The 21,075-nt window shown below is 35.2% G+C and overlaps 1 protein-coding gene across 1 annotated transcript; it reads left to right on the top strand.

Moving 5' to 3' along the window:
* Window positions 1-331: 331 nt before the first annotated feature.
* LOC143566277 (uncharacterized) lies at window positions 332-2,391 on the top strand. The gene is made up of 3 exons (XM_077053021.1): window positions 332-818; window positions 923-1,990; window positions 2,078-2,391. The coding sequence occupies exons 1-3, from the start codon at window positions 332-334 to the stop codon at window positions 2,389-2,391; spliced, it is 1,869 nt and encodes a 622-aa protein (XP_076909136.1).
* The last annotated feature ends 18,684 nt before the right edge of the window (window positions 2,392-21,075 follow it).

Below are 21,075 nucleotides of genomic sequence, written 5' to 3'. Positions count from 1 at the left end.
ACATATTAATGTGGAATGGTGCAATCAGAGTGGATCAATTAAGTATTTGTTTAAATATATTAATAAGGGTCCGGACCGAACAACAGTTGCCGTTGTAAAAAATAGTACCGAAGATGATCAAGATGAAGGAGTGGATGAAATAAAAGAGTACTATGATTGTAGATATTTTTCAGCATGTGAAGCGGCATGGAGGATTTTTTTATATGATATTCATTACAGATACCCTCCCGTTACGAGACTCCCTTTCCATCTTCCTGATAAGCAACAAGTTTTTTATGGTCCAGATGATGATGTTGAAGATGTCCTTAAAAAAGATACCGTGGCTTCCACAATGTTCACATCTTGGATGGAGTGTAATCAAATTTATAATGAGGTAAAAGAACTTAATTATATTGAATTTCCTTCAAAATTTGTATGGAAGAAAGAAGGCAAATGCTGGGAACGAAGAAAACTTGGGTTTTCCATTGGCAGAATTCATTCAGTGTCTCTAGCACTCGGTGAAGCATATTTTCTAAGAATTCTACTAAACAAAGTCAAAGGTCCAACCTCATTTGAGGACATCCGCACGGTAAATGGCGTGGTATTCCCTGCGTTTAGAGATGCTTGCTATGAGTGTGGCCTATTAGATGATGACATGGAGTATATTGAAGCAATTAAAGAAGCAAGTAATTCCGGTTCCGGTGGTTATCTAAGAAATTTATTTGCCACGATGTTAACGTCTCACTGTCTATCCAGACCCGATTTTGTTTGGGAAAAAAGTTGGGAAATTTTGTCTGATGGTATTCTTTACAATCAGCAACGTGCTTTAAAGTCTACAGGTTAGTTAGTTGGTTAAACAAAATAATTTATTTGCATTTTTATATAATAGAATTTATAGATATATTTAATACTAAAGATAGAATTTTGTGGTTTTCTTCTACAGATTTATCACTTACCGAAGAACAAATAAAGAACTTGACATTGTATGAGATTGAAAAGTTATTACTACGGAATGCTTCAACGCTACGAAATTTTGAAACCATGCCTTTCCCTGATGAGCATTCCGTATCTACATCTAACAATCTTTTGACCAACGAAGAGCTTAATTATGAACCACAAGATCTTCAAAATGAGTATGATAATCTTTTTGTTTCATTGACTGAAGAACAAAGATGTATTTTCCTTGAAATCACGAAAGTAGTTGAGATAAATAAAGGAGGTGTTTTTTTTGTTTATGGTTATGGTGGAACTGGTAAAACATTTCTATGGAAGACCTTATCTGCAAGCATAAGATCCAAAGGTCAGATTGTGTTAAATGTTGCTTCTAGCGGAATTGCATCTTTGTTATTGACAGGATGTAGGAGGGCACACTCCAGATTTCATATTCCAATAAACCTGAATGAAGACTCCACTTGTACTATAAAGCCAGGCACCGATGATGCCCAACTTGTAAGTGAAGCCAGATTAATAATATGGGATGAGGCACCAATGATTCATAAACATGCATTTGAAGCACTAGATAGGACTTTGAAAGACGTACTGAATTGTAATACATTGGCGTTTGGTGGAAAAGCAATTGTTTTTGGAGGTGATTTTAGGCAAATTTTACCAGTTGTTCAAAACGGAAGTAGACAAGACATTGTTAATTCTTCCTTAAGTTCGTCTTACTTATGGTCAGAATGCAAAGTTTTAAGACTAACAAAAAATATGAGGTTAAATGTAGTTGGTGATTCCACTAATATGGAACAAACCAAGATGTTTGCTCAATGGTTGCTGGATTTAGGTGAAGGAAAAGTTGGTGGAACCAATGATGGTGAAGCAATTATTGAAATACCTGATGATCTTCTCATTAATGATTCGTTAGATCCTGTTTCTGAACTAATTAACTTTGTTTACCCTTCTATTCTATCAAACTATATGCAACCAAATTTCTATGAAGAGAGAGCACTACTTACACCTACTAATGAAGTTGTTCAAGAGATCAATGATCGGTTGCTTTCAATGTTTCCAGGTAATGAAAAGGAATATTTAAGTTCAAATAGTATATGCCAGGAGGAGTATCTTAATGAAAATTTTGATTAGTCATTGTACTCACCAGATATTCTAAACAGCCTAAAAATATCTGGTTTGCCGAATCATAAATTGGTGTTAAAGGTTGGGGTTCTGGTTATGCTTTTAAGAAATCTTGATCAGAAAGGTGGGTTATGCAATGGAACTAGACTTCAAGTAACGTCACTCGGAAATCATATTATAAAAGCTCAAATTATATCTGGAACTAACATTGGGGAGCCAGTTTTTATACATAGGACGTCACTCACACCTACTGACAAAAAAATGCCTTTTAAGTTTCAAAGAAGACAATTTCCAATGGCCGCATGTTTTGCAATGACTATAAATAAGAGTCAAGGATAGTCACTATCCAGAGTGGGTTTGTTTTTGAAGGAGCCGGTTTTTTCACATGGGTAGCTATACGTAGCATTATCTCGAGTGAAAAGTAGAGATGGACTTAAACTATTAATCTTTGACAAGGACAGTAATGTTACCAATACAACAAAAAATGTGGTATACAAGGAGGTATTTAGAGAGTTACGAATAAAGTTAAAATTGCTTTTGCTTAATGTAATTTGATTCCTGTATTGACTATGGTTTGCAATTTATTTTATGGAACACTGCGGTTGTAATTTGATTCCTGTATTGACTATGGTTTGCAATTGATTTTGGATGTTTGGTTTGATGATTTTTAAGACAATTATAATTTGGTTTTTGGATGTTTGTCGAATTGAATTTTAAATTTCGTATGATTATAGTTTATGCTTCTAAATATGTTTTTTCTTTTGCCACTTGGTCTGTTATACTTGTGATAAGCATGCTTTGACTATAATTTGCTGTTAAGTCTTCTTTTCATACCATTTAACTATCTGCATCCGCAAACATGTTTAGGGTTTGCCACCCATGAAACAATTTAACTATCTGTAACGGTGCAAATGATTTTTTTTATTTTTCTTTTCTATTTTCTTAATGACGGTTTAAAAAATCTTAAGTAGTTTCAGTTTTATTTGATGTTTTGTCCTTCTAGGCTGCTCTTTTAATTTTAGTTTCAACTTAGTTTTTTTTTTTTTTTTTTTTATGTTTGTTAACCACGAATTCAACCCATATGCACTATTCCTATGCTGTTGTTTCTAGCTTCCAACGTTTAAATTCGGTGAATTAACATCTGTGATTGCTGATTCTCATTTGTTGATTGTTACAATAGATGTAATATTGATATATGCAAGGGTAATTTAGCAAACTGTTGGTATATCCGCTTTTGTAATTTTTCATAGCAAGGCCATTTTGGTCATTGGGCTCTATGATAAAATTTTGTTTTGAGAAGACAAACTTTAAGGATAAGAGTATTTAGTTGGATTGAGAAGTGGATGAATTTTATCTTAACACCAACATTTTGGTTAATCATGATTTTCAGATCATGTTGACATTTTGCTGGTCAAACATGACATTGTTTCCATTCAAAAGATTTGGATTTATTCTGACAATAATTGAAGAATCTAGCGGATTAGTTGTATTGTTGATTGTTACAATAGATGTAATATTGATATATGCAAGGGTAATTTAGTCATTTGGTACACAAGTCGAAATTTAAGTGTAAATTGAAGTTAACAAAAGAATCTGCAAAATGTTATGACTAAACAATATGGAAAGTATGTTACGAAGACGGTCATTTTTTTTACCATAAAGGCTATGTTGAATTTCTTACAGTCAAAATTGAGCTGAGAGATATGAATTGGTCCCGTCTTATTCGATTATGAAACTGACTTTGGAAAGCACATGGCTGAAATCAGTTTTCATGCACTTTGTATGTCAAATTTAGAGATTTTCAAATTTAATTTCCATTACATAAAAAATTATATTGTGAATAGTAGCTCCTTTTGTATTCAGAAACTAATCATAATAATGAGGTTTGACCTCTAAAAGTCAAATTAGTGTATTCCTTACATTTGATGATTCGAATGACGAAATTGGCTTGGGCTATTATGAATCAAAATGGCCCGGGCCTTAATTCTACATATACAAGTACTCGGGCTTTAAACATTAAAATGACCAGAATGCCCTTGCTGAATAATATTAAAAGGCCTAGGTTTAATTGCCAAATGTATGCATAAAATTGGAGTTCAGTTGCATATCGTAACAGCTCACTTTTCAATTGCTAAATGAATATGGGAAAAAATGCTTATAAGTGTTGGGGTCACATTAAATAAATATGTAAATGACAATTGTGTTGTAGCTTTCACAGGTAACAAAGTGACTAATTAGTAAATGTGTATCAATGAATCAAAACATAAAAACTTTTCTCAATTAAACTTTTCAACTCACCCATTTTGTCGATCCACACGACTGCTTCACTCATCTCATTCGCTTTAGTCAATGGAGACGATCAATATCGTGAAAACATACGAGTCAACCCAACCGTATCCATCCATTTGTTCAAACGCATCCAAAGGTTTTTTCAAACATATTTGCCCTTACAATAACACACCAACCAAGAAGTCAAACTATACTTATCTAGTTTCCACCAATTATCCGTCATGTCACTCATCCTCACCGCCGTAAAGCAATTTATTTTTTTATTTCTATTTACAATATTATAGAAGTTATGCTAATGTTTTTTTTATTCGTGATGTTTATCTTGTATAATAACTATTAATTTATTGTTAGGAAATTTAAAACTATTCTTTTTATTATATCAGCAATCTCACCAATTATAATTATAAATATAAATCTATATTATTTATGTAATGTTTTAATCATTTTATCTCATTTTCTTAACTATTATTCAAATTTATTTTGTCTTACCCGTGTATTATACGGGTCACTAACCTAGTAACATATTAATGGAACTTTTATACTAAGTATTATAGATTTTTATTTAATGATTTTGTTCTAGGCGTGTGAGTGGTTACCACTTAATTCTGTGTTTTTTTAGTTATTTTATCTTTTATGTTTTTCGAAAACCTTTGCTATATTTTTTTCGTTAGGACATAATGATAAGGTATGAACTTTGTAAAGACCATGCTTGAAAATTATGTGTTATATTGGCATATGTTCTTTCTATTCATTTCGTTAATTACTCTGTTCAAACTTTTTGTTAGGGTCAAAGCGGGTCATTATAAAAGAGTATTAATTTGGTTTTGATTAAAACATGTCATTTTAAAAGCATATTGACTTGGTTCAACTCAAAACGAGTCAATATAAAAAGACATCGATTTGGTTCGGTTTTTAACGGGTCTTTTTAAAATTACTCGTGTTTTCTCTTGGAAATTATTTATATGGACTTACCTTGGTAAAAGTTGTTCCATACGTGTTAGAAAGGCCAGTCTTTAGTTATTAATATTTTTTTAATTTTTTTTACATATGTTAAATAAAGAGTGCAACATATAGGTGATAAAATGTTATAAAAACCCATGATTGTTTGCAATTGGTTGGGGATGTTGCCTGGAACATGGGCTTATGTTTGCGCTGGTTCATTTGGTCGACCGACCATTTCGAGTTGTTTTATAAATTGGATTTTTAGCGATGTTACCTGGAACATGGTTAGCGCTTGTGCATTGCCGAGCGATCATTGTGAGTTGTTTACATATTGGATTCTTAATTATATTGTTTTACTTTCAATAATTATTTTCGGTTGCGATTGCCATGGAAGACAGGCATATGGCTACTGTTTGTTATTTTCGGTTGCAGGATGGCTTGTTTCGAGCTCTTTTTCTAAAGCTCGGGCTAGGCTCGTGAGTTCTTTTTTCAAAGCTCAGGCCTGGCACGTTTGCTATTTATTAATTAATTTATGTATGCTTTTAATTTGTTTTATATATTTTGAGAAAAATCTTAGACAGGCCTAAGCTCGGCTTGAACTCAATTGTGCCATGTAACATTAATACACAAAAGTCTAAAAAAGGTAAAGTGAAAAATACATAAGGCTTGATCTCGGGCTTAATAACTAAACAAACTTTATTTGAGGCTTAGCTCGAGTTTGAGAAAGCTCGTTTAGGTATCAAGCCCAAGCTCGAGATTTGTATGGAAGGCTCGTTTAGTCTCGTCAAGCCTTAACGAGCCTTGTATTGAGCCTGACTCGTTTCGAGCTTTCTATCGATCTGAGCTCGAGTAGCTCGCGAAGCGGCTCGGCTCGTTTGCACCATATGATGGACAAGTCTTTTCTTATTTTGTTGGTGGCATTCGAAAAAAAAAAGTTTTCACCCAAATGTCAACTGTTACAAGAGCATATGTCTTGACATTTTAAAGGAAAAATTGAGCGCGACTCTTTAGGTTATATTTTTTTAGTAATTGATATAAATAATCATGGTAAATGATTATTTGTTTTGGTTAGGTTTTGCTCGTTATTGACAGATCCCAACCCCCATGACCCGTGTGTAGGGGTGTTCAAAAAATCCGAATCCGAATCCGTATCCGAAAATCCGTATCCAAACTATCCGAAATTTTGGATATCCGAAAATTCGGATTCGGATAATAATTCTGGGATTTTTCGGATAGTTCGGATATCCGAACTATCCGAAATAATAAATATAGTATTTTTTTAAATTTTATTTTAAGGGGGCAACTTTATAGAACTAAGAAGAGATATAAGGGGGCAACTTTATAGAATAATAACCAATTTTCAAAAGTGTTCATTAAGTCACTCAACTTTCATGTTTGATTAAATTAAAGGTTTTAACATATTTTTTAGCCTTTTTCTTTTTTGTTTCACATTAAAATCTTTTTATCTTTCTTTTGAAGTTGACGCTGAGTGGCGACGTGAATTTTATTTTTTATTTATAAATTTTAATATAATTAACGTTTTTTTAAAACTTTTTAAATTTAACTACATATATTGCAAATTCCGACCCCCACATCTTATACTCAATTTCTTTCTTGACGCACAAAAAAATCGGTGAGACTTGATTTGAAGATTTAGTGACCCGATTTGAGAAAAATATGCATCAGTGACCTAATTGAAAAACTTTTGAAAGTTGGTTACTACTCTATAAGAGATATGAAGCACTAGATCTAAAATATCCGCCATGCGAATTCCTCATTAAGGTCCTGTTCGTTTCAAGAATTTGGAAGGAATTATAAGAAATGGGATTTTAAATCCCATGAATTGATATGTTCGTTTCATTAAATGAAAGAATGGAAATGAAAACTAAATCCCATCAAATCTCACATTTTATGGGATTTTAAAATCCCACCTATTTGAAAGGATTGTTAAAGATTTTCTTATTAACAATAAAAACCCCTCAAAAAAAAAATTCAAAAAAATTAATAAAAAAATCATAACTCAAAATATAAATAAAAATCAAAAAATGTAAAAAAACCTAAAACGTTTTCGCCTTTGCCCTCGTTCTTAAAAAAACCCGAAAAATGAGCCAAAACTGAAAGTCGACGAAAACGAAACACAAACCAAAACTGAACCGAATTGATGGAAACCGAAAAATGAATCCGTAACCGACCAAAAACAAACAAAAGAAACCGAAACCCAACCCGTCCAATGCGAAAATTCTTGTCAGCTCGAAACCAATTCCAATACATATTAACCAACCAAACACATGATAGGGATTCTCAAACATTCCATTCCATTCCAAATCCAATTCTAATTCCAATTCCTTTAAAAAAAGTATGTGAAACGAACACGTCCTAAGAGATAGTATTGATTCACTTTTTCTTATGGGATTAATTAATATGGTCAAGGAAAGGATATTGCTTTCAAAATACCAAAGATTCTAGTGACTGTAAAACAATACAAGACTTATAAATGAGGGATTTTATTCAAGATCCTTAAATTCTTGTTTAGATCTTTAAGGTAATCTATGAGAACATTATTCAATAACAATATTATACTGGGTGGATTTTATGTTTGGATTTGAAATGCATGTTTAATTTAAAGTAGACTTGATTGTGGCAAGTCATACAATGACTCCGCAAACTTTAAGTCGGTTTGCACGACGTGAATGACTTCATCTCTGTTCCTTCGTGCTACGCGAAGGAGCACAAAACTATTATAAATAGGGGGGGGGGGGGGGGTTCATGGCACATTCCCTTTCACACCACAACACTTCCACTCACATCGTTTTACGTGCCGGTTCTCGTAGTACGTGCCAAGCTCCGAAGTTCTGACAAATTAAGCTCAAATACACGATAGAGTAGGCGCGCTACTCGATCAGTCTTAGGTATTTAACTCCAATTACCCGTGTGAGGTAGGAGTTCCGACTAAGTTATTATTTTATTATTATAATGACTTAGACCATAGTCGGTGTTATGGCCTGAACCTTGATCACAATTAAGCATAATATAACCTTTCATAAGTAAAGGTTATAGTCAAAATATTGTTTCTTCATGATTAAGAAACTTAAACTTTCACATACAAAGGGTATAGTCAAACTAATATTTTTTTATGATTAAAAAATATAATATTCACATACAAAAGTTATAACTGAAATATTATTTCTTTATAATTAAGAAACACCGAATCTTATAAACATGAGAATATGTTCAAAATATAGTGTCTTCACAATTAAGGAACATACAGTTATATATACAAGGGACATAGTCAAATTAATGTTTCTTCATGACTCATAAACATGAAATTTCACATACGAAGACTATAGTCAAGTTGACATTTCTTCTTGAAGAAGAAACCTATTACAGATGTTTCTTTCTAAAGAAGAAACTTAGCACAGAGGTAAATAAATAGTAAGACTACAGGTCTAAATATTTCATTCAAACAAATGGTCAGTTAAGTTTTAAAGATATCAAAACCAGAGTAAAGGTCTGCAGCCGGATCAATAAACAATCCGGATATTTATGCAAACCTATTTCAAATATAGGTTAATAGCATACAGACAGGAAAGGTTTTCAAACATCACCGAACTGACAAGCACAGGTGAATACGCTAAACCTTTTACAGACAGAACGATTTTTACTCTTGTAATAAACAGGTTGTTTATTGCAAAGTGTGATAAATATTTGCATGAGATGATATGCTCTATAAAATCGTTATAATACAAAATAGGAAATATAAAGAAACTCATACCGATTACACATGTGTCTGGATCCAAACATAACTGACTAAACTGGCATACAAATCCAAATCAGACATAGCCGGTTCTCCAATCCGGGATATATAGCTCGGGGAACTATGTCTTCAAACAGGGGCTAGTAACTCGGGAAACTCTTGAATTGTGTGTGTAGGACAGTGGTATAAACCCCTGGAATAACCAGCATTCCTGCTGAGATTGTGAAGTGGAAAACTATATCATTTAACAACTGTTATAAATCTTTTAAAGAGTCACTCAACGTTTCACCAGCTCATCGCTGACGTATTTTCCCCCCACATTTCAGGGAAACAAATTTAGCACAGGTAACAAGGAATTAGAGTCAATCATGGAGTTAGATGATTCGCAATATAATGATGGCTCGGATTTTAATATTATAAACAGATTAAACAAGAGTTGTCAAGCAAACACTCGGGTATTTAACAATCCAAGAAGTTTTCAAATAAATAAATATTTTATTATAAATAAAGTCTTCCGCTAAATAAACCGCAACTCTGATATATTTGCAAAACAAATACCAACCGGATGTCACACTCCTAGTCCCTAAGTCGGGGTGTCACATGTTTTTTTTCTTTTAGTTTTTCTGAATTCGGATATCCGTTTCACTATCTGAACGGGTATCCAAAATTTTGGATACAGATTCGGGTAGTGAAATCGACTATCCGAAATGTTCGGATATCCGAAACTCTAGATATCCGACTTTGAACACCCCTACCCGTGTGTGTCCAGGATGTTGGTAATTTCATCTTATTAGGCTCATCACGTGTAGGTGATCGGGTTAGACCTATTGGGCCTATGAAATTCATTAATGTTGTAATGGGTTTACGAGGTTGCAATTGGGCTTTATATGTGGTAATTACTTGTTGGCATTGTTGTGCATTACGAATCTGAGTGGTGAGGCTCATATGTATGGTCATTCCCAATGCACGAACTCGAAGTGTCTTAACTCTTTCCTTGCGACTCAAGGCACGGCCACGACGTTTGCTTTACCCGGATGATAACGAATCTCACAATCGTAATCGTTAAGCAATTCGACCCATCTACATTGTCGCATGTTTAATTCTTTTTGATCAAATATGTGCTGCAGGCTTTTGTGATCGATAAACACGATACACTTTGTACCATAGAGATAGTGTCGCCAAATCATAAGTGCAAATACGATGGCTCCTAATTCCAAATCATGAGTCGTGTAGTTTTTCTCGTGCACCTTTAATTGCCGGGAGGCATAGGCGATCACTTTGTCTTTTTGCATCAATACGCATCCCAAGCCTTGATGAGACGCACCACAATAGACGAGAAAATTATCAACACCTTCGGGAGAGATAAAATCGGTGCGCTACACAATTTCTGTTTTAACAGTTGAAAAACTGACTCTTGCTCCTTGCCCCAATCGAATTTCTTATCCTTTTGTGTCAGAACAGTTAGTACTTGGGCCATATTAGAAAATTTTTTGATGAATCGATGGTAGTAACCAGCCAATCCTAAAAATTGGCGCACCTCGGTTGGAGTCTTTGGTGCTTCCCAATTTTTAATTGCCTCGATCTTGGCAGGATCCACGTGTATGCCATTCTCATTGATTATGTGTCTGAGATATTTGACTTCTCGGATCCATAATTCACACTTCAAGAACTTGGCATACAATTTTTCGTTTTTGAGCAATTCTAGGAACAACTTCAAATGTTGTTCATGTTCCTCCTTGGTTTGTGAATATATGAGGATTGCATCGATGAACACAATCACAAACTTGTCTAAATAAGGTTTACAAACCCTATTCATGAGATCCATGAAAACAACAGGTGCATTTGTTAAACCAAAGAGCATGACTAAGAATTCATAATGGCCGTAAGGAGTTCGGAATGCAGTCTTGGGAATGTCTTCCTCTTGAATCCTCAATTGATGGTATCCGGATCGTAGATCGATCTTTGAGTAGAAGCTAGAACCTTGTAGTTGATTAAATAAGTCATCAATTCTAGGAAGTGGGTATTGGTTCTTAATCGTGAGTTTATTTAATTCCCGATAATCGATACACATCCTAAAAGTTTCATCCTTTTTCTTCACGAGCAAGACTGGAGCTCCCCACGGTGAGAAACTTGGTCTTATAAAACCCTTAACCAATAACTCTTGCAACTAATTTGATAGTTCTTGCAACTCTGATGGTGATAGCCGATATGGAGATCGAGCGATTGGTGCGGCTCACGGCACCAAATCAATTCTGAACTCGACTTGTGTTGGTGGCGGCAGTCCTGGAAAGTCTTCGGGGAACACTTCAGGGTAATCCCTGACGATAGGTATGTCTTCAATGCGCCGCTCCTCGAGTTCTTTTTTGACAACATGCGCCAAAAATGCATAATACCCTTTACGTAAATACTTTCGGGCCTTCATGCAATTTATCATCCTTAATTTGGTGCCACTCTTCTCGCCATGAATCAAGAGGGTTTCTCCATTTGGGAGTGGGATACGAACTATCTTCTCAAATCACACAATTTTCGCGTGTTTCTTTGATAACCTATCCATACGAACGACGATGTCAAAACTTCTGAGTTCTACGGGTAATAAATCTATGCCGAATGAATGACCTTCTAAAGACAAAGTACACCCTTGGACAACCTCATCGGTTTCAATTAATTTCCAATTGGCTAATTCAATTGTATATCGTTGTCTTAACTTGCCATAATATTGAGAAAAGATTTAAAGTCATTTGACATAAAACTCGTATCGGCACTAGTGTCGAATAATATACAGGCATAGTGATTGTTTACTAGGAACATACCCGTGACAGTATAGGATCTTGGCGAGCATCGCCAGCTCCCATCACAAATGCCCTTCCACGAGCCTGGTTGTTATTCTTTAGCTTTGGGCAGTCTTTCTTGAAATGCTTGGGGTCTCCATATTCATAACATCCTAGCTTCACCTTCTCTGTTGTTTTATCAGCCATGGTGTTATTCCAGTAAACATGGGTTTGGTGACCAAACTTCTTGCACTTGTCACATTGAATGCATTTCCCCACACGATGATAAGGGCATCGGTTACACTTTGGTAGAGTACCGCCATAACCCCTTGGTTCCACAACATTAGCAGCAAAAGCCTTGACAGTTTCTTGTTTCTTATGATTCAATTTCTTAGACTTGTTGCTCATTTTACCAAAATGCTTCCTCTTTTCCCCAGATTTGTTATCATGCTCCTTTTTACTAGAAAGTCCATCATGGACGGCGTCATCTCTTAGCTTGTTAGCTTAGCTTGTTAGCTGGTGATGGCACTTTTCGTGGTTGTAGGATTTGAAGAAGTCACCATACCACGAATTTTAGGTGCAAGACCCCATAGATAGCGATCAATCTTCTTGATTTCAGGCGTGACCATGTGGGGAAAAAGAGTTGCAAGTTCATTGAAACAATCATTATACCCAACTATATCGTCACCAACCATTGTCAAACTCTAGAGCTCGACTTTGACAGTCGGTTATAAGTCATGTATATTTAGGTTTTATTATAGTAGTTTTACTTGTTTTTCATTTAGAATTTCGATACTTCAAGTATGCTTTTGATTTATAGGTTGGTGAGGGTTAAAGATACTATTTGGAGGAATTTACGAGCATGACTTGAAGTCTTGGGAAGATCGTAGCCGTTATACAAGTGTTGGAAACAAAGAGAAACAAATTGGTTGAAATTCAGCTCCTAGATTAAGCTACTCTAGGATCAGAGTAACCTACCCGATGCCAAATTAGGTCAGAGTAAGGCAGTCAGATTTCAATGTAAGGGATTTTCACCCAGGGTAAGCTACGACAGGGGTCTAAGTAGCTTATGCTGGGTCGCGAAATTCAGTTTTAAAGCATGGGCCCACCTACTATATAAGCCATAAAACCCTAGATCGTAAATCACTTCATTCCAACCGATTTTGTGACGAACTTTGGCTATTTTGGGAGCTCTAAAACACCTCTAATCACTACAAAATCCATGTTTCATCATCCCGAACCAAGAATTGAAAATCATATGATGACCATGAGTGGCTAATCTACTCGAATCATACCGGGATGTAGAGTATTGTATTTTTCAGTTTTCTCATGTGTTTTAGAATGAATGATTTGTAATTGTCTTTTATTAATCTATGAGTATTGATGTCTAATATTATTGTGCATTCAGTCGGTTTAGGATTATTTCAATCAGAACGATTAGTTTGCTAGTTGTTATGATAATTACTTATAGGGTTGCTTGAATAGTGTAAATATGATGAAGCATACAATTTCCCTTAGTTGAGTCACACTGGCAGGGATTGTTTGATAACCAGTGCCGTGTGTAAGCGATTGTTGATGCCTAAGGTTTTACTTGTTAATCAATCTGATTTGATCTTTAACAATTAATCTGTTAAATGAACATGTGATTACTGTTTTGTTACATACTTGAAACCCGGGTGTGATTTGTCTTGTTTATTGATTGAACTTTGCTTAATTTGTTTGCTTATTATAAAAACCAAATCTTTGCTAGTGTGATCAGCACTCTTGTAGCTACTTCATAATTTTAGGAATTGATTGCACGTTACATTGACCACATACTCCTGGTGGATACGATACCTGACTTACCCTATCTGCTTAGGTTAATTAGGATTTTACATGACTCAAACGATGGTCATCAAAATGGCGTTGTTGCCCGGAAGTTAGTGCGCTTAGTGTTCTGTGTTATTTGATTTCTTTGCTTAGTTTAGTTTAAGTTAGTTGTTATTTTTAATTTTAGTTTATTTTATTTTCACATTTTATTTTAGTTTATGCACACGTGTCGGTAACAGGTTTACGAGCATGACTTGAAGTCTCGGGAAGATTGAAGTTGTTATACAAGTGTTGGAAACAAAAAGAAATAAATTGGTTGAAATTCAGCTCCTAGAGTTAGCTACTCTGGGATCAGGGTAGCCTACTCCGATGCCAAATTAGGTCAGAGTAAGGCAGTTAGATTTCAGAATAAGGGATTTTCACCCAGGGTAAGCTACGCCAGGGGTCAGAGTAGCTTATGCTGGGTCGCGAAATTCAGTTTTAAAGCATGGGCCCACCTGCTATATAAGCCATAAAACCCTAGATCGTAAATCACTTCATTCCAACCGATTTTGTGACGAACTTTGGCTATTTTGGGAGCTCTGAAACACCTCTAATCACTACAAAATCCATGTTTCATCATCCCGAACCAAGAATTGAAGATCATATGATGACCATGAGCGGCTAATCTACTCGAATCATACCGGGATGTAGAGTATTGTATTTTTCAGTTTTCTCATGTGTTTTAGAATGAATGATTTGTAATTGTCTTTTATTAATCTATGAGTATTGATGTCTAATATTATTGTGCATTCAGTCGGTTTAGGATTATTTCGATCAGAACGATTAGTTTGCTAGTTGTTATGATAATTGCTTATAGGGTTGCTTGATTAGTGTAAATATGATGAAGCATATAATTGCCCTTAGTTGTGTCACACTGGCAGGGATTGTTTGATAACCAGTGCCGTGTGTTAGCGATTGTTGATGCCTAAGGTTTGACTCGTTAATCAATCTGATTTGATCTTTAACAATTAATTTGTTAAATGAACATGTGATTACTGTTTTGTTACATACTTGAAACCCGGGTGTGATTTGTCTTGTTTATTGATTGAACTTTGCTTAATTTGTTTGCTTATTATCAAAACCAAATCTTTGCTAGTGTGATCGGCACTCTTGTTAGCTACTTCATAATTTTAGAAATTGATTGCACGTTACATTGACCACACACTCCTGGTGGATACGATACCTGACTTACCCTAGCTACTTAGGTTAATTAGGTTTTTGCATGACTCAAACGATGGTCATCAAAATGGCGCCGTTGTCGGTGAGTTAGCGCGCTTACTGTTTTGTGTTATTTGATTTCTTTGCTTAGTTTAGTTTAAGTTAGTGATGTGGTCTAAATATATATATAAATATATAAATATTCCCTACGTTTTGGATAATTTTGAGCCAAGTTTTTAATGAATATTATTATTATTTGGTTCACGTGTAAGTTTAAAGGTTTCTAAGAGATAACGGGCTAAACTAGAGTATTTTTTGCTAAACTTGAGATCATTAAGTAATATTATAAATTTTTAAGTATTCCTATCTTCATAAAAAAGAAAAAAAAAATCGTCTTTTAATATTAATAATTATAAAAAGATTACATTCAATATTTTGAATGCAAATAATTGAGTTTGAATGTTTGTGTTGTAGGTCACGAGATTTAAATGACAAATAAAGTGAATGCCTACATGAGTGAAGATGATTAAAGGGTAGCCTCAAGTTATAAATTGTAATCAAGTCGTTAAATGGCCCAGTAAAAACAAATGAGGCTGTAAAAAAAAAATTAAAGGCCCAAGTTGAGATTCCTTAACCGACAACAACAATTATATAAAGTTTTTATTCTTTGAGAACCCCAGGGGGGCCGGGTCCGTTAACGAGACAGCAGGAGAGGAGGAACCCTATTGGAGACAGCCGCCAAAGAATTTTCGTGGAGCAGACATCATCATAACATCACCACTTTATATTCATCAATATATATTCTTTGATTTCTGGTGGTGGGGTCACAAAGATAAGAGGCAGCCACAAGAAGAAATTAATATTATTTGTTTGGTGTTTTTTGTCCACATAAAAGAAAGACGAAAGGTGTTCGGGTTCACGCCTCCTCATTCAAACATGGTTCTTTTGTCTTTAATTTTATTATTTTTATTATAAACTTGGGTATTGAACCAATTTATTTTATTATTGTTTTGAACATGATTATTGGCTAAACTTTTTTAGTTATCTAGGCTTGGATTGATGTTCTGTGATTGATTAAGGGTTTAAACGGTTTCCGGGAATTGTTTATTGGGTTTTGATTAATTAAAAGTTTTGATCAGACTTATTGGATGTTATTTGTGCGTATTTACTTTTGATTTGTGCTTGAATGAATGTTTCACATGTCGCTTGATTGAATGTCTTTCGATTATAGGTGCATGTTAGGGTTTTTTACTGTGTGTTTGCAACTTGTTTATGGTTTATTGAGCTCATTCACCATAGAAACTGATTTTTAGCATATTATTAGAAGTTTATATTCTTACTTGCTTAGATATCCGACGGGTGATAAGTTGTCGGGTTTGTCTTTGTTATTAGGGTTTTAGATTAAACTATCTGACAGGAAGTTTGCCTAGTTTTCCTTAGTTTCACTGCTTACCCGTGTCCTTTAGATCTCTTCTAGACCACCCCGTGTACTTAGGTGCATTGAGATGGTGAAACCGACAGGTTAGCTATTTTTTTAGGGTAATTAATCATAATTGGTGAACCGATAAGTGAGCTAATAAGCCGGTGCTTTTACATGATCTTTAGGATTTCCTCTTAGGTGACACCTTAAGAGTTATTAGGGATCCATTAGGTTTCCTAGGGTTCATATTTTTAGATTCCCGGTTCCAATAGCATTTTTCCGTAACCGATAAAAGCCCGAGTCATCACAATTCGAAATCCTTGCCTAGGTAACGCTTTTCTCATTAGTGTTTTTGTCTAAGTCTTAGAATTTTAAGTTTAATTTATTAGTTTTAATTAGTCTAAGTAATAATTAGTTTTATAATAAAATAAATAAAAATCCAAAAAGAATCTTTTTCTTAATTATTAGTTTATTTAGCTTTTAGAATCTAGTTTCGTTAATTTAAATAAGTGTCTCTAGGGTTCAATATTCCCGGACTTCCCATAGCTATTCTACACCCGATAGGTTCACTTGCCTATTGCTAGTGGTTTGGTTTAGGGTATTCTAGGTTTTTATTACTCGCTGTGCTAGGTCGATTAATTGCATTATTTTTATATACCACTTTTAGGCACATCAGTTAGTTGTTATTTTATTTTTAGTTTATTTTATTTTCCCATTTTACGCGGAGTATGTTAGTTGTGCCGGTAATAGGTTTATGCACACGTGCCGATAACAGGTTTATGCGCATGACTTGAAGTCTCGGGAAGATCGGAGCAGTTATACAAGTGTGTTGGAAACAAAGAGAAACAAATTGGTTGAAATTCAGCTCCCAGATTAAGCTACTCTAAGATCAGAGTAGCCTACTCCGATGCCAAATTAGGTCAGAGTAAGTCAATCAGATTTCTAAGTAAGGCAGTCAAATTTCAGAGTAAGGGATTTTCACCAAGAGTAAGCTACTACAGGGGCCAGAGTAGCTTACGCTGGGTCGTGAAATTCAGTTTTAAAAAATGGGCCCAACTGCTATATAAGCCATAAAACCCACGATCGTAAATCACTTCATTCCAACCGATTTTGTGATGAACTTAGGCTATTTTGGGAGCTCTAAAACACCTCTAATCACTACAAAATCCATGTTTCATCATCCTGAACCAAGAATTGAAGATCATATGATGACCATGAGCGGCTAATTTACTCGAATCATACCAGGATGTAGAGTATTGTATTTTTCAGTTTTCTCATGTGTTTTAGAATGAATGATTTGTAAATGTCTATTATTAATCTATGAGTATTGATGTCTAATATTATTGTACATTCAGTCGATTTAGGTTTATTTCGATCAGAACGATTAGTTTTCTAGTTGTAATGATAATTGCTTATAGGATTGCTTGATTAGATTAAATATGCTGAAGCATACAGGTTTATGCACACGTGCCGGTAACAGGTTTACGAGCATGACTTGAAGTCTCGGGAAGATTGAAGTTGTTATATAAGTGTTGGAAACAAAAAGAAATAAATTTGTTGAAATTCAGCTCCTAGAGTTAGCTACTCTGGGATCAGGGTAGCCTACTCCGATGCCAAATTAGGTCAGAGTAAGGCATTTAGATTTCAGAATAAGGGATTTTCACCCAGGGTAAGCTACGCCAGGGGTCAGAGTAGCTTATGCTGGGTCGCGAAATTCAGTTTTAAAGCATGGGCCCACCTGCTATATAAGCCATAAAACCCTAGATCGTAAATCACTTCATTCCAACCGATTTTGTGACGAACTTTGGCTATTTTGGGAGCTCTGAAACACATCTAATCACTACAAAATCCATGTTTCATCATCCCGAACCAAGAATTGAAGATCATATGATGACCATGAGCGGCTAATCTACTCGAATTATACCGGGATGTAGAGTATTGTATTTTTCAGTTTTCTCATGTGTTTTAGAATGAATGATTTGTAATTGTCTTTTATTAATCTATGAGTATTGATGTCTAATATTATTGTGCATTCAGTCGGTTTAGGATTATTTCGATCAGAACGATTAGTTTGCTAGTTGTTATGATAATTACTTATAGGGTTGCTTGATTAGTGTAAATATGATGAAGCATACAATTTCCCTTAGTTGAGTCATACTGGCAGGGATTGTTTGATAACCAGTGCCGTGTGTAAGCGATTGTTGATGCCTAAGGTTTTACTTGTTAATCAATCTGATTTGATCTTTAACAATTAATCTGTTAAATGAACATGTGATTACTGTTTTGTTACATACTTGAAACCCGGGTGTGATTTGTCTTGTTTACTGAATGAAATTTGCTTAATTTGTTTGCTTATTATTAAAACCAAATCTTTGCTAGTGTGATCATCACTCTTGTTTGCTACTTCATAATTTTAGGAATTGATTGCACGTTACATTGACCACAAACTCCTGGTGGATACGATACCTGACTTACCCTAGCTACTTAGGTTAATTAGGTTTTTACATTACTCAAACGATGGTCATCAAAATGGCGCCGTTGCCGGAGAGTTAATGCGCTTAGTATTTTGTGTTATTTGATTTCTTTGCTTAGTTTAGTTTAAGTTAGTTGATATTTTTATTTTTAGTTTATTTTATTTTCCTATTTTACGCGGGGTATATTAGTTGTGCCAGTAACAGGTTTATGCACACGTGCCGGTAACAGGTTTACAAGCATGACTTGAAGTCTAGGGAAGATCAGAGCCGTTATACAAGTGTTGGAAACAAAGAGAAACAAATTGGTTGAAATTCAACTCCCAGAGTAAGCTACTCTGGGATCACAGTAACCTACTCTGATGCCAAATTAGGTCAGATTTCAGAGTAAGGGATTTTCACCCAGAGTAAGCTACGCCAGGGGTCAGAGTAGTTTACGCAAGGTCGCGAAATTTAGTTTTAAAGCATGGGCCTAGCAGCTATATAAGCCATAAAACCCTAGATCATAAGTAACTTCATTCCAACCATTTTTGTGATGAACTTTGGCTATGTTGGGAGCTCTAAAACACATCCAATCACTACAAAATCCATGTTTCATCATCCCGAACCAAGAATTGAAGATCATATGATGACCATGAGCGGCTAATCTACTCGAATCATACCGGGATGTAGCGTATTGTATTTTTCATTTTTCTCATGTGTTTTAGAATGAATGATTTGTAATTGTCTTTTATTAATCTATGAGTATTGATGTCTAATATTATTGTGCATTCAGTCAGTTTAGGTTTATATCAATCAGAACGATTAGTTTGCCAGTTATGATAATTGCTTATAGGGTTGCTTGATTAGTTTAAATATGATGAAGCATACAATTGCCCTTAGTTGAGTCACACTGGCAGGGACTGTTTGATAACCAGTGCTGTGTGTAAGCGATTGTTGATGCCTAAGGTTTTACTTGTTAATCAATCTGATTTGATCTTTAACAATTAATCTGTTAAATGAACATGTGATTACTGTTTTGTTACATACTTGAAACCCGGGTGTGATTTGTCTTGTTTATTGATTGAACTTTGCTTAATTTGTTTGCTTATTATAGAAACCAAATCTTTGCTAGTGTGATAAGCACTCTTGTTAGCTACTTCATAATTTTAGGAATTGATTGCACGTTACATTGACCATATACTCCTGGTGGATACGATACCTGACTTACCTTAGCTACTTAGGTTAATTAGGTTTTTGCATGACTCAAACAACGGTCATCAGGCTTCCACCTTTTGGAGCTCATTTTGGGGGAAATACTCCTCAAGCATCATATTTTTTAGCTGTTCCCTGAAAGTTGGTATGCCACATCCAATCCGAGAGCTTTAACTTGAGAGTTCCACCGTGCGAGCGCTTTTGTCTTCAAGGGGGCAGGTGGTGTATTTGACCATGTCGATTGCTAATCTTTAGAACTGACTCAGTTTTCTCAATCCATCGTAGCAATCCGATTGCACCCTCAGTGCCCCAAAGGTTTCAAGGGGTGACAAGACATAAATGTCTTATAGGAGCACTCCTTGTGATTGCTTCCAGTATCAGCGTTACCAAGGATAATAGTTTAGACAAGTTGCAATCATGAAAGATTAATTCCCCTCTTAACTCGTGAGATTTTGGTTTTACATTACCTTCGGGTCCATCACCGGTAGTGCGGCTTCCTGAACCTCTATTTGACGCACAATTCACCTCGAGTTGCGCAATAGCTATGGCCACACACTATGCAACAAGCTATTCAATATCCTCAGGGCTCATAGGGTTAGTTTCCTTAGTGGTTTGTCGTGTTACTTTCTAGGTGGCATGTTTTCTTTCTAATCACACATGATAAAAAGAATAAGACATTAATGGTAATGTCAACACACGAGCAAAATAATAAAAACAACACAACTATCACATAATCATAAACCATAACATACATAGACAATCCAACAAAGAACATTGTTTCCAAAATAGGATACATAATAGGTGGGTTCGTATTAGGGATGAGCTCGGTACGGTACCGGAACCGACCGGTACCAGTACCGAAAATTCCGATCCCGAAAATCACAAAATTTTGGTACCGGTACCGGTATCGGTACCGAAATATTCGGTTCGGTACCAGTAATGAGGATTAAAATTCGGGAAATACCGGTACCGTACCGATCCCAAAACTCAAAAATTGGTGGTGATTCGGTACCGACGGTACCAAATTGGTAACAATCGGTTTGGTACTAGTATCGAATTTGCTTATCCCTAGTTCATATGACCACATAAGTACTAAGTTTTAAGCTATATAAAGTCTTACGGGCACAACCCGCTCGTACTAGGCTTATTGATAATAAAAACGGGAATACATGCAGA

This window comes from Bidens hawaiensis, unplaced genomic scaffold, assembly GCF_021521415.1.
Source record: "Bidens hawaiensis isolate Kalapana, Puna unplaced genomic scaffold, B.hawaiensis_p1.1 tig00022866_1, whole genome shotgun sequence".
Lineage (NCBI taxonomy): Eukaryota > Viridiplantae > Streptophyta > Magnoliopsida > Asterales > Asteraceae > Bidens > Bidens hawaiensis.
The sequence above is the reverse complement of the archived record's forward strand: the minus strand, read 5'-3'. Positions and strand labels throughout refer to the sequence as shown.